Consider the following 15,330-nt stretch of genomic DNA (forward strand, 5'->3'; position numbering starts at 1 on the left):
GATTCATTCATTTTCTTCATATTTGTAATATTATTTCTCATAGCTTGTTACTTTCTTTAAGAGCACGGCTATCTTTTCTCGATCAGCCGAGGTATCTGAGGAACGTGCATAGTAATACAAACATATTACTTGTCATTAATGTTATTCGTAAGTTCCTTTTAGTTGTGCTCCTCGTGATCTCGTAACCAATTGCCCATTTTAGTTTTAGATTTAAGACAATTTACTGTATGTCTAGTGGATACTTGTGAGACATTTATTCTGATATACTTAGACATCATAATATTATTCATCCTTAAGTAGGTAATGCAATATTTATCTTCTTTACATAAGTAGTTCATTTTTCGTTATTATACTGATTATAAACTTTCTGAGTTTCCATTATATTGACACCAAGTTCTTCTCTTTTTAGAGAACTTAACTTCCTTAATATCCCACCTTCCAAGAGTACAAACTTGTATTCCAAAGCCTTTGCGTGCAATTATATTGAGGTGTAAACTGTCTCCCCAACTGCACTCAAATCCTTTCACTTCTTTACTATAAAAAATGAGAAAAACCTCTTGTCATTTATAACCAATTTTAAGAATAATCTGTGGATTATCCTTTTAACAGAACTTATCCTCACTTCCACCAAAGACCACTTCTGTGTCTCAGTACTGTCAAATATTCTACTATGGTACAGGCCAATCCCTTTCTTGGTGCCCCTGCCCGCACACTATAGGTCAACTTTTCTTAGGTGTGCTTACTGCCTTTTATTCATCATTCCTAATTAGAGTGTACACTCCACATTTCAGATATATTTATATCTTCCATTACCTTTCCTTCTACTTTCTCTCATATTACTTTGAGGTTCCCTTTTGACTTCCATGTCTTTACTCTATTTCAGGTGTTAAGTGTTTTGCTTACTACCTACTTCATAGTTCAACTCATCTATTGACAACATTACATGTCTAAGTATTCTTAATTGCACTCTATTCTTTCTTTTGTTCTCTATTTTCTTAAAACCCAAGCTCCAGCTAGCTTAACGATTCAAAACATTACTGTTTCTACTGCTCTCTTCTATTAATCCATTTTCTGTACCTGTACCCTATCTTTCTATTTGTCATCCTACTATTATAGTCATGTCAAATACTATTTAGTGCTTGTTTGCTTGTCCTTTCTCCCCTCCTAATTTATGACATGAGTAAATAGACATATTCTCTATTAACCGTAAATTATTTCTCCCATTTAGTCTTGGACAGTGATCTGTCTTAAATAAGATCTCTTTATTATAGTTACCTAGATTGCACTTAAAACCACCACTCTGAAAGTCTGTTACCACTGCATATTTCATTAACCAATCTACTCCTAGTAATACTTGCATATTTATTTTAGGGGCTATTAACATGGTTTGTTCAAACACCAATTGATCTATTCCAAAAGTAATCCTTGTTTCCCATTTCACTACATTACTCTTAGTACCTGTAATACCTACAGTATGTACTCCCTTAACAGGTAACGTAGGAAATTCCTTTATTTTTCCACTTAATAGCCATTCCTCCGAAATTATTGATACGCCATTTCCTGGATAAATGTTAATTTCCACCCCAGTATTTTGCCGGTCCCAATACATCACCAGATGAAAGTAGTATTACCTTCATCCTCTCTTCTCAGAGTAGTGTTTTGGTGGTCCCCGTGTCATGCCATCTCCCTGTCAATCCAACTGAAGTGAAGATTCCCGGAATGCTTCCGTAAGTTCTCTCTGTTGCGCTACTAAATAAATAGCCACACTTCTCACAAACAGGGCTGTATTTGGCCCAACATTTTCACTATTACTTTTCACAACACAGCTAACAATTGCTTCAGTAATACCACTCTCTTGAGTACATTCAAACATCCATACATGTATACTGTAAGACCTGGAAAAAAAAAAGTTGACTCACGAGCATTTCTTGTTGATGGCTTTCCAATGGCATGTTTGGGATGTTTACAAATTTCCCGAAACACTACAGTTGGTGCCCAGGCGCAGTGTGTCCAGCACCCGTTACATTTGTGTTTCGCACTGAGAGGCACATGCCGGCGGTATCTTCTTAGTACCTGTGCCTGCTCTTGAAGTCAGTTCGTGGTGGGATGTCTTCTTTCTCCTTTTAATCAGATTCAAAGTGTGTTGCCAGGTCTTACTAAGGATGTAACTGCTGTCTCGATTGATCAACAGTTCCTGTACTCGAATCTCGATAGATTCTTTAATGACACAGTCCCAATATTTGGATGTCAGTGTCAGAACCTTCGTCTGGTCGTAATTGATTATGTGTAATTCCGAGAGTCAATGATCAGCAGCCGCCAACTTGTTAGTCTGCTGCAGTCTGGTGTGCCGAGGATATTCTTGGCAGCGATCTTCGATAGTACATAGTATACATGGTTTGATATATGGATGTCATGCCACATTCACAGGGGATCTGGTAGACCCTGGATTTCTGTAGTCCTAGATTTTCCATGACATTACCAAGCAGTGCTTGTGTCTTAATTGGTGGGCGGAAGACAGTCTTCACTTGATGTTCTTGAAGATTTTGACCAATATTTCCCGATAAAGCACCACAGAACAGAATAAATTCTATGCCCCCATCCTGCTGAGTTTCCTCTTCTGTTTCCTCCAGTTGTACAGTCGGTGAGGGACGTAGAGCTGTCCTAATTTGTGTCTCTGTGTAGAGCCATTTTTCTGCAAAACTGACCTCAGACGTTAAAATTCTCGGTTAAGGCTCTCATTGTCAGTCAGGGTGTGGGCCCTGTGGACCAGTGTTTTGAGGACACCGTTCCTCTGCACTGGATGGTGCCAGCTTTTTGCATGTAAGTAAAGATTGCAGATGATGCTGTGGTGTATCGAGAGGTTGTAACAATGGAAAATTGTACTGAAATGCAGGAAGATCTGCAGCGAATTGACATGTGGTGCAGGGAATGGCAATTCAATCTCAATGTAGACAAGTGTAAAGTGCTGCGAATACATAGAAAGGTAGATCCCTTATCATTTAGCTACAAAATAGCAGGTCAGCAACTGGAAGCAGTTAATTCCATAAATTATCTGGGAGTACGCATAAGGAGTGATTTAAAATGGAATGATCATATAAAGTTGATCGTCGGTAAAGCAGATGCCAGACTGAGATTCATTGGAAGAATCCTAAGGAAATGCAATCCGAAAACAAAGGAAGTAGGTTACAGTACGCTTGCTCGCCCACTGCTTGAATACTGCTCAGCAGTGTGGGATCCGTACCAGATAGGGTTGATAGAAGAGATAGAGAAGATCCAACAGAGAGCAGCGCGCTTCGTTACAGGATCATTTAGTAATCGCGAAAGCGTTACGGAGATGATAGATAAACTACAGTGGAAGACTCTGCAGGAGAGACGCTCAGTAGCTCGGTACGGGGTTTTGTTAAAGTTTCGAGAACATACCTTCACCGAAGAGCCAAGCAGTATATTGCTCCCTCCTACGTATATCTCGTGAAGAGACCATGAGGATAAAATCAGAGAGATTAGAGCCCACACAGAGGCATACCGACAATCCTTCTTTCCACGAACAATACGAGACTGGAATAGAAGGGAGAACCGATAGAGGTACTCAAGGTACCCTTCACCACACACCGTCAGGTGGCTTGCGGAGTAAGGATGTAGATGTAGATGTAGATCAGTGTGTGTCTTCTTATGGTACACGCTGTGGCCCAATGTGTCATCTGCTCTTCTTTTAACGAGGACACCCAGAAAGGGGAGAACTCCATCCACTTCAACTTCCATGATAAACTTGATGTTCTGGTGTTTAGAACTGAGATGTGTGAGGGAACCATTCAGCTTGTCTCTACCATGTGGCCATATGACAAAGGTGTCATCAATGTAGCAGAACAAACAGGTAGGTTTCCACTGTGATGAATCTAGGGTTTCCTCCTCGAAATGTTGCATGAACAAGTTGGCGACGTCTGCTGAAAGTGGACTCCCCATGGTTACTCCTTCCCCATCTGCTTGTAGTATCTGCCACTGAAGAAAAAGTATGTCAACATCAGGATGTGCCTAAAAAGGTTGGTTATCTCTGTGTCAAATTTCTGACCAATAATTTCCAAGGATTCCAGCAAAGGCACCTTCATGAAGAGAGAGAAAACATCAAAATTCACAAGGGTGTCTCAATTACGAAGTCTTAAGTTGTTAAGATGCCTGACAAAATCCACTGAGTTGCGAATATGATGTGGACATTTTACAACATAAGGGCTAAGTGTAACCTTCAGGTACTTTCCAAGAGAGTACGTCAGAGCACAAATGTTGCTGACAATCTGGCGTAAAGGCGCTCCCTCTTTGTGTGCCTTCGGAAGTCTGTAAATTATCAGTGGAACACATGCTGTCTGTCGTAGCTCCTTCACAACATCATCTGGTAAGCCGCATTCCCTGAGAAGAGCCATGGTCTTCCCTTCCACTCTCTTGATAGGATCAGTGTTGATCCTCCAGTATGCGATGTCTTCTAGCAAGCCCCACATTTTCTCAATGTAATCCTGATGAGGTAAGATCACAGTTGTGTTGCCCTTGTCGTCTGGTAAGATTACAGTGTGGACGACAGGTTTCGTGATGTACTTCTTCAGCTGCAGGTCGCGCAGATGCCTGCTCCACTGCACTGGTGATATCCATGATAGATGTGGATTTAGGAGTTGGTGCAAAGTTGAGTCTTCACTTAAGAACTGAGAGCGCGTCCTCATCCACTTGCCTCGCCATGATATTGATTATAGTCTTGCAGAGAGCCTCAGCAGGTTGTCATTCTGATAAATACTCGAATTTTGATGTCTGATGTCCAGTGGCCTTTCTTTGCACAGAGTCCGCTGTGGCTCATGTGACACCATCAATCCATTGCCACATCCAGGACTTGACCTGGTTGGCTGGCACGCACCCCTGGGCATGGACCGCTAACGGAACAGATGCTGGACACTCCACACCTGGGTGCGGACCACGTTGGGGGACCCCTGGCGCGGTGGGAGGGGGGGGGGGGGGTAAAAGCCCGGTGCCTCAGCGGTCAGTTCATCAGTACACCTAATGATGGTAACGTGGTCACTTGCTGAAATATTGTGCCCGTTGGACATGAACACCTGGCTGTTCACTTGTGAACTCTTTCATCGTGAAGTACGCTGGAATAAATTGAATAATCTCATATTACAACATGTTGTTGGCACTTACAGCATTTGGGAATGCCCTGTAAGACCAAAACTTGCTAATTGTGCAAAATGTAATAATATAAATACTTGGCAGCAGCCAAGATAGAACCATTACAGTGTCCCTCAACAGCTGTGGCATGCTACATAAAGAAAGTTATTGAAACACAGAAATTGCTCTGAAAGTGTAGTGAAAGAAATGTTAAGTTCTTGCCAGTTTACAAATTTACTTTCACATCTGTGCAGCATTATCTCCTTCATGTTGTACACACTAGTACACAGTGTCTGAAACACTCAGCACTGCTCTGTACACCTCCCTGTGGAAACTGCTCAGAAATAATTCATAGGTAGACACAACTGTTTCCATGGCAGAGCTGGGCTGTAAGGTGAATACAGGTTTGTGCTCAGCACCCTCAGAGAAGTGCTTGTGTTTTGGCTAACCCACACAAGACAAGTTAATCCAACCCCAGTTCTACCTTGGCTTTGTGTGCTTGCTCGAGTGCTTTTCAGAGTGTTTAGGATGGCAGAATACTTCTGACAGACTGGTCTTGTTGCATCTGTTGTACATCCTTAAAGGGTGCTTTTGAGGCAGTTATGAAGATGCCCACTCACCTTGTTTATCTTCATTCCTGTATGTAATTTCCTCAAGTCTGAGGACTGAGGAGAATGATGACAGTGACTTTTTTGTGGTAATGAGTATGTTAATCCCCCAGGTACATTATTCACTTCTGCTCGATCCACACATGTTGGATCAGCAGGGAAAATCCATACTTGTGATTGCTCTTTGGTCTCAGTTTAGATATGAACAATTTTGCTAATTGTAGTATGGAACATAGATTTTGATCTGTTTACCTTTCCAACACCAACAGGAAAAACTCAAAAAGTGTTGAGCCTCCTGCATCTCTGGATTGTACAATGTGGTATCTGTTGACTTCAGAGCTTGGCAACTTGTAGAATCTTGTATAGGATATCAGTAAAGGTTGCTATTTGAACCTTAAGACTACAGCAAATAGATAAGTAAATCTGGGAAACATTGTCATTGTTCTCCAAACATGGAAATCTGTGATCTTTATTAGTAAATTAGCAACAGTTTCTGGTGATTAACTGTTATCTTCAAGAGGATATAGTTCATGTTTTGATTAATTGAACCAGCGAAAGACAGTGGCTGTGGGAAGAAACAAATCCTCAGATGCCCAATGTGTTTGCTTGAAGCTCAGTTTGAAATTGTAATAATCATTTTTATATAAGTGTTGTCCAATTTCAGAATATCATAGTAGTATGTTTTGTCATAATTTTTGGCACTGATCACTCACAATTTTAACAACAAAAACAGTAAAATTTCAGTGAAGCAAGACTTTCAAGATAAGTGTACTCAGTCACAATCTTGATTCATAATGAGTGAATTTAGGATTAACTCTGGAATGTATAAGCTGAATACTGTACGTAACAAAAGTTTGTATAAAACATGCCTCTTTTTGGGGTTCAAAGTGGAGTTTTATATTTCAGCATAACAAGTTTCTGGTAGATATCAAACAGGAAATTGAAAATCCCCAAATGTTCCAAAACAAAGTAAAAATAAAAACCTTATTACCCACTCTTATATTTAACAAAATATTTGAACTTGGAGATGTATATATTTGGCTTAACTAGTGTTTGTATTAAATGGATTTTGACTTTTGACAGTGTATAGAGAGCTGATAGCACTTTGTGTACTAGTATTACACTGTTGTCAGGTGATCTCGTATATGTTTGACATTCACACTGGGTGCACCGAAGAACGGGCATATTTTATCATTGCAGTAGAGCATGTAGTGGTTTTATAGCTATAGCTATAGCTGTAGCGTTATTGATTTTCAGTGTCATTACTTTTTGATAACTTAATGTACAGTGTTCTTTCACTTGAGTTCTGCCACAATCACGTCTGAAGATGAAATTGTATACTTTAAAAATTGATTTTGTGAATTAAATACCATCATAAAACAGCTGAATGGATTATCTAGTAATGGTATATTAGTGGAATACAGTTGAACATGCCGTAGATTCCACCCACAAAGATGAATTACACAAAATGTTGTATGTGTAGTTACATAAATGCTTTGTTTCAATTATTATATGCAAATGTCCGCTCAGTAATGTAGGAGGGGGAGCAATGGTTTTCAAAGTATAACTTGGCTTCTTCCACATCTTTGAAAGCACTCCTTCATGATGGGATGCACAATCTGACAGAGTGTGTGAATAAACAACTTGAGATTGTAACTCGCGCCCAGACCCTTGCCTTTTGTGACCACACTCGTAGTAAGTTATTGGAACATTTCCTATGGTCCAAATCAAAGTATCAGTCTGACAGTACATTTCCAAACTCTACAGTGACTCATCCATGTTTCTTGCTGGGCTTGCAGTTGTAAGACTTATGACATTGTGGGAGATGCCATGGTTGTTTCTGTAATGAAACTCACTGGCAGAGTAAAACTTTATTTTAGAGGTAATGTTTGTTGTTGTTAATTTATGCATTGTAAAAGATGAGACATTTGAATCAGATTTACGTGCATTCTTTGTCATCATTTGATAATTTAAATTATTTATTTTGCAGTTGCCAAGGAAGGGGTCAGCAACAGGAACAGAAGAATGTGAGATATGTTTTTCAGTCTTGCCATCTTCAGTAAGTTGTACTTTGTGCCTCTTTATGGTCAGTGATGAACTGTTCATGTGTTTATTTGTGTCAATTCTAAGGATACATAATTTGTCAAAGATACAGTAAAAGTCTGTTCTGCGTTTATCAGAAGGTTGATCCAGCATTAGAATAAACACACGTTTTCTATGATTCAGTTAATACTTCTCATTGCACTTGTAGTCACTAATTTAATATCTGTGAAGTAAAATATATTGGTATGTTACGTGAAATAGCAAGAAACTTTAAAAATTAAGGAAACTTTTAAAGTTAAAAATTCAAACATTCTTGATTGCATAAAAATGTTTACATTGGTGACTAGTTTTAGTCTATTTGCAGAACACCTTCAGATCTTTCTCCAGTGGTATAGCAGATATTCTTATCTAACATATTGTTTTACATTTAGTTTTCCTTCAGAAGGAGTATATATTATCTACATTTATCATACATTAACTCTATTGTAGAGTTTGTTAGAGGCTATAATGAATCTTAACGCAGTTTAAAAAACTAGTGGTTTTTACCACAGGTCTTTCAGTGTCCATAACAGAAATCTCTTTTTGTGTATTTGCTTCAATTCATGCAGGGAGTTAGTAATTTTATTAGCTCAACAAATTAAACGATAGTCGGCAGGCTTAGTTTAAAGTTATTTGTTCACTGTGCTGTAATACACTGCACCTAACCACAATGCAGCCCCACTGTGAATGCTGTTCTCGAACAGGAAATGAGTTGGTTGTAAGCACCAGGAAATCCCGCTGACAACTGTCAAACGATTGGCAACTGCTGCCAGCTGGTGTATTGCAAGAGCTCCCAAGAATCATGTTCCTGTTGTACTGGTACCAAAGGTACCTCAGGTACTATTCTTATCTGTGGATCCTGTCTCCTCTGTAGGAACTATGGGATCTGTCATTACTCTTGCACTTAAGTGTGAGTGGCATGCCAATGGTAGATCTAGGCATCCTGTACATGATAGATGGGGGACGGAGGACTCAGGGTGTTACACCAATCCCCCTAACCAACAAGTTCAAGGTGTTGTCTTTCACTGAAATTTAAACTGAGCCAGTGGAATTCTTTTCACCTGTTTTGGGAAAATCTGCTTTATACACAAAAGGTAGGGGGTCTATTAAAAATTAGCAGTTCAAACATATGGTGAATAATGATACCCCTTAGGGAAATCACAGCAAGGGATGGCAAGAAACATGAAGGAGGACACTCAGAGTGTATGTCTGGAGGCCTCATTCAGCATGTCAGAGAGGCTGTCTGGCAGCCATTGACAAAACAGGGTGCAACCAACAAGAGATTGTGGTGCACATTGAAACAAACAATGCTTGTTGTCTGGGCTCTGAGGTCATACTTGAATCATTACAGCAACTAGCAGAGAAGGTTGAGAATACCAGCCGTGTGCACAAGTTTAAACAAAGCTCATAATTTGCAGCATTCTCCCCAGAACTGATTGTGGTCCCCTTTTTCTGAATCAAATAGAAGGACTGAACCAAATACTTTGAGGGTTCTGTGATAAGCTAGCCTACAACCTCCTGGACTTTCACCATACGGTTGAGAACTGTAGGACCCCTTAAATCTTTCAAGTATGTGCTGCACATCAGAGGCTGCTACCTAGGTAGCTGACTGTGTATGGAGTGCACAGAAGAGTTTCTTTTATACTAGGCGATACTGCATTCACTACAGATAACAATAGCTGTAGGAGACTAAGTATAACTGTAAGATCCAAAAGAATGCCCCCCGCCCCAAGGCAAGAGTATAAAAACCCTAGTAGTTAACTGACAAAACATTTGCAACAAAGTGTCAGATTGAAGTGCTCCTGAAAAACAGTGAAGCTCTCATAATATTAAATACAGACAGCTGGTTTGAACCTGAAATTAATGGCAGTGAGATTTTTGTGGAAAATTTAACTATGTCAGAAGGATAGGCTAATGGGGGTAAAAGTTAAAGCTACATGTGAGATTGTGTGGGCAGGAATCAGTATCAGGGGTGAACGTAAAATGGCTATTGGATCAGTCTATTGCCCATGAGAACCATCTGCTGATGTAACTGAATATTTCTGAGACAACTCCAGTGTGCTTGTACTTAAATTCTCCAATAATAATGCAGTTGTCAGTAGAGACTTCAATCATCCAACAATCAATTTGGAAAATTAGTGTTTTGTCAGTGGTGGAAGAGACAAAAGATGCTGTCAAGCATTACTAAATGCCTTCTCTGAAAACTACATAGAACAGATAGTTTGGAACCCCACTTATGGTGAAAATACATTGCATTTAATGGCAACAAATAGACCCACCTCTGAGGATGTCCTCATCAAAACCGTATCAGGGAACTCAATGCAGCTGAGGCAACAATGAATACCAAAGTACAAAGGACAACTAAAACAAGTAGAAATCAAACAATGGAAAATCCGGTATGGAATGTAACAATATTGTGAGAAGAAAAGTTGCTACTCACCATATAGCTGAGATGCTGAGTCACAGATAAGCACAAGAAGACGACACCACAAATATAGCTTTCGGCCAGTAAGGACTTCGTCAGAATTAGACAACAAACACACACATACACATTCACGCAAACGCAACTCTCACACACGACGGCAGTCTCAACCAACTGAGGCCACACTGCGAGCAGCAGCACCAGTGCATGATGGGAGTGGCGACTGGGTGGGGGTAAAAAGAGGAGGCTGGGGCAGGGAGGGAGAGAGATAGTAGGGTAGGGGTGGCAGACAGTGACGTGCTGTGGGGAGCACACAGGGTCGAGATGGAAAGAGGTTAGGGCAGCTATGTGTAGACAGGAGGTTAGACAGAGGGCAACGGAGAGGTGGGGACAGGGAGGGGGGGGGGGAGGATAGTGGAAAACGAGAGATGTAAAAAGACTGGGTGCAATGGAAGAATGAGGGCTGTGTAGTGCTGGAGTGGGACCAGAGAAGGGGCTGGATGGGAGAGGACAAAGACTAACTAATGTTGAGGCCACTAGGGTTACGGGAACATAAGTTATATTGCAGGGAAAGTTCCCTCCTGCGCAGTTCAGAAAAGCTAGTGTTGGTGGGAAGGATCCATATCGCACACACTGTGAAGCATTCATTGAAATGAGGGATATCATGTTTGGCATCATGTTTGGCAACAAAGTGGTCCAGTTGTTTCTTCGCCACAGTTTGTCAGTGGCCAGTCATGTGGACAGACAGCTTGTTGGTTGTCACACCCACATAGTATGCAGCACAGTGGTTGCAGCTTAACTTGCAGATCACATGGCTGGTTTCGCAGGTAGCCCTGCCTTTGATCGGACAGCTAATGTTTGTGACCGGACTGGAGTAGGTGGTGGTGGGAGGATGTATGGGACAGGTCTTGCATCTAGGTCTCTTACAGGGGTATAAGCCATGAAGTAAGGAGTTGGGAGCAGGGGTTGTGTAGGGATGGACAAGTATATTGTGTAAGTTCGGTGGACTGTGGAATACCACTGTGGGAGGGGTGGGGAGGATAGTATGCAGGTCTTTTCTCATTTCAGGGCACTAGGAAATAAGAGATGCAGGCAGACTCATTAAAGTATTACATATAGAATAGCAGAAATACCGCTATAATGATTTGTGCATGTCAAAAGAATAGATGGAGAGATATAGCTCAAGAGATTACTCTCATGGCAACCACTTGAGAGGAGGAGAAGAGGAAAACCATGGAAAGTGTGGCTAAGCACTATCCAAGAAGTTACAGAGAGAAGAGGAATAAAGGAAGATTATGAAGATTGGCATGATCGAGGCGTCTTGTGACATAGATGTGGAATGTGGCGACAATTGTAGGATCCCTGCTATGAGACGAAAATACTACAATTTTTCCATTTTGTGAAGTGCACAATTTTACATTTCTGAACTTTTAAACCAAGGTGCCAATCTTTGCCCCTCTTTGAAATTTTATCAATATCTGGCTGAATATTTATGCAGCTTCATTGAGACAGTACTTCATTAAAGAAATTGCATCATCTGCAAAAAGTCCAAGGATACCATTAATATTGTCTGCAAGGTCATTAATACGCAAGGGTCCCAACACACTTCGCTAGGGCACATCTGACAGTGACTCGCTATCTCAGGTAACTTGCTGCATCTTCCCTACAAAAAAAAGTCTTCAATCCAGTGGCAAATTTTGCTTGATTCCCCATATAATCATACTTTTCATAATATGGGTAGAGGTGATACTGATTCAAATCCTTTATTAGGAATAAAGAAGTGCTCCATCTACTTAGCTGCCCTTCAGTACGTCGTTCGAAAAGTGCGGGTTAGGTTTCACATGATCGATGTTTTCGGGATCCGTGCTGATTGGAATGGAGATCATTCTGTTTGAGATACCTCACTATGTTTGAGCTCGGAATGTGTTCTATGATTCTATAATAAGTTGATGTTAAGGCTGCTGGATGGTAGTTTTGTGGCTGATTTCTACAGCCTTCTTGCAAATGGGTGTGATTTGTGTTTGTTCCAGCTACTGCACACTTTTTTTGTTCAAGGGACATTTGATAGATTATAGTTAGAAAAGAGGCTAACTCAGGTTCAAATTCGGTACAGAATCTGACAGGGATTCCACTGAGATCTGGAGTTTTGTTCAATTTTAATGATTTCAGCTGTTTCTCAACACTGCTGACATTAACACTTATTTCACTCATCTTTCCAGTGGTACAAGGATTGAATTGGAGCAATTCTACTGGGTTTTTACATTTGGAAGCAACATTGGAAAACTAAGTTAAGCATTCTACGTTTTCATTAGCTATCCACAATTTCAGTTCCTGTCTCATTTGTGAATGACTGGGCACTAACTTTGGTGCCACTAATAGCCTTTACATATGACCAGAATTTCTTTGGGTTTTGTCAAAGATCATTTGACAATATTCAGCTACAATAGTCACTGAAGGTTTCATACATTTCTCTCTTCACAGCCAAATGCATTTCACTCAGCATCTATGTACTGGCCTATGCTTTGTTTTACACCTATTATGCGGCAGTCTCTGCAATGAAGGGAGATGAAAATTTAATAGTCATCGGGGACTGAAATTTGTAGGAAAAGGAAGAGAAGGAAAATTGGTAGGTGAATATGGAATGGGGTAAGGAATGAAAGAGGAAACTGCATGATAGAATTTTGCACAGAGCATAACTTAACCATAGCTAACATTTGGTTCAAGAATCATGAAAGATTGTTGTATTCGTGGAAGAGGCTTGGAGACACTGGAAGGTTTCAGATAGATTATACAGGATGTCCCACTCAAACCTCCCTGATTTCAAGGACCCAGGAGAGAAAAACCACAGTAGATACAACAATGAAAAATGCACCACATTGTAGAGCATCTTAAAGAATTTATATTCCCATGTCAGAAGTGCCAAGTGTTATTGCCAGAGTGCAGCATGGTTGCAGGAAGTGAAAATGGCGACTCCACAGCAGCACACACAAGCAGTAGTGTGGTTTGCAGAAACAAAATCGCTGATTACTGTGCAAAGAAATTATCATTGTGTGTATGAAGGTGATCCACCTGATGTGAAAGCAATTAAGAAATTGTATAGGAAGTTTCTGGCAACAGGAAGTGTTCTGAAACATTCTGGCGGTGCACGTTACGGAGTTTCAGAAGAGACAGTGGAGGACGTGAGACAAACGTTTCTCAGAAGCCCACGTAAGTCAATTCATCAAGCATCTAGGCAACTTGATGTACCTCGATCAACATTGAATCGTGTAGTTCACCAGTGTCTTCATATGTGTGCTTACAAAGTGCAAATTCTGCAACATCTGACATGAATGACAAACCATGCCGACAACAAATCTGCAGATATGCTGCAGCGTATTGATGTGGATGCCAGCTTCCTGGAAAGATGTTTATTTCATATGAGGCAATCTTTCATCTATCAGGAATGGTTAATAGGCATAATGTTCGGATTTGGGGTTCGCAAAATCCACATGTCATTAACATGTTCGTGATAGCCCTAAACTAAACATCCGGTGCGGGCTAATGCACGACAGGATTGTTGGACCGTTCTTCTTTGCGGAACAAACAGTGAATGGGTCAGTGTATCTGGACGTGTTGGAGCAGTTTGTGTACCCACGGATACAAGACTTGCAACCCAATATCGTTTTTCAACTAGATGGAGCTCCGCCGCATTGGTCAACGGCTGTTCGCAAGTTCCTAGATAGGAAATTTCCCAATTGTTGGATCAGACGTGGAGGAACCATTTCCTGGCCACCACGTTCACCTGACAGTATGCTGCTTGATTTCTTCATGTGGGTATTCGTGAAGGACCACGTGTATGCGACCAGAGAGGACGATATTTTTATGTTGCGACATTGTATCACTAATGAAATTGCAACAATAACAGAGGAAATGTTACAGAGAACTTGGCAAGAAATTGGATGTAGATTTGATATTCTTCATGCTACTACTGGTTCACATGTGCAGGTGTATTGATGATAAATAAATAAATTCTTTGAGATGCTGTACAATGTGGTGCATTTTTCATTGTCGTATCTACTGTGGGTTTTTGTTTCCTGGGTCTTTGAAATCAGGGAGATTTGAGTGGTACACCCTGTATAATGGTAAGACAGAGATTTAGGAACCAGGTTTTAAATTGTAAGACTTTTCCGGGGGCAGATGTGGACTCTGACTACAATCGATTGCTTATGAACTGTAGATTAAAACTGATGAAACTGCAAAAAGGTGGAAATTTAAGGAGATGGGACCTGGATAAACTGATAGAACCAGAGATTGTAGAGGGTTTGAGCATAAGGGAACAATTGACAAGAGTGGGGGAAAGAAAGACAGTAGAAAAAGAATGGATAGCTTTTAGAGATGAAATCGTGAAGGCAGCAGAAGATCAAGTAGGTAAAAAGATGAGAACAAGTAGAAATCCTTAGGTAATAGAAAAGATATAAAATTTAATTGATGAATGGAGAAAATATAAAAATGCAATAAATGAAGCGGGCAAAAAGGAATACAGATGTCTCAAAAATGATATCGACAGGAAGTACAAAATGGGTAAGCAGGGATGGTTAGAGGACAAATGTAAGGATGTAGAGGCATATATCACTAGGGGTAAGATAGATACTGCCTAGAGGAAAATTAGAGAGACCTTTGAAGAAAAGAGAACCACTTGTATGAATATCAAGAGCTCAGATAGGAAACCAGTTCTAGGCAAAGAAGGGAAAGCAGAAAGGTGGAATGACTGTATAGAGGGTCTATACAAGGGCAATGTACTCGAGAGCAATATTATGTAAATGGAAGAGGACGTAGGTGAAGATATGATGGGAAATACAATACTGCATAAAGAATTTGACAGAGCACTGAAAGACCTGTCTAAACAAGGCCCCGGAGAGTAGACAACATTCCAGTAGAACTGCTGATAGCCTTGGGGGAGCCAGCCTTGACAAAACTCTACCATCTAGTGATCAAGATACATGAGACACGCAAAATACCCTCAGACTTCAAGAAGAATATACTAATTCCAATCCCGAAGAAAGCAGGTGTTGACAGGTGTGAAAATTACCGAACTAT

General features: G+C 40.5%; 1 protein-coding gene across 3 annotated transcripts in view; it reads left to right on the top strand.

Moving 5' to 3' along the window:
- Positions 1 to 15,330, top strand: part of LOC126199300 (E3 ubiquitin-protein ligase ariadne-1) — a 92,322-nt gene that overhangs the window by 28,932 nt on the left and 48,060 nt on the right. For all 3 annotated transcript variants that reach the window (XM_049936135.1, XM_049936133.1, XM_049936134.1), the window contains exon 4: positions 7,741 to 7,809. In XM_049936135.1, coding sequence (XP_049792092.1) covers positions 7,741 to 7,809 — 69 coding nt within the window. The remainder of the gene's footprint in view (positions 1 to 7,740; positions 7,810 to 15,330) is intronic.

Source organism: Schistocerca nitens, chromosome 8 (genome assembly GCF_023898315.1).
Source record: "Schistocerca nitens isolate TAMUIC-IGC-003100 chromosome 8, iqSchNite1.1, whole genome shotgun sequence".
In the NCBI taxonomy this organism is placed as follows: domain Eukaryota; kingdom Metazoa; phylum Arthropoda; class Insecta; order Orthoptera; family Acrididae; genus Schistocerca; species Schistocerca nitens.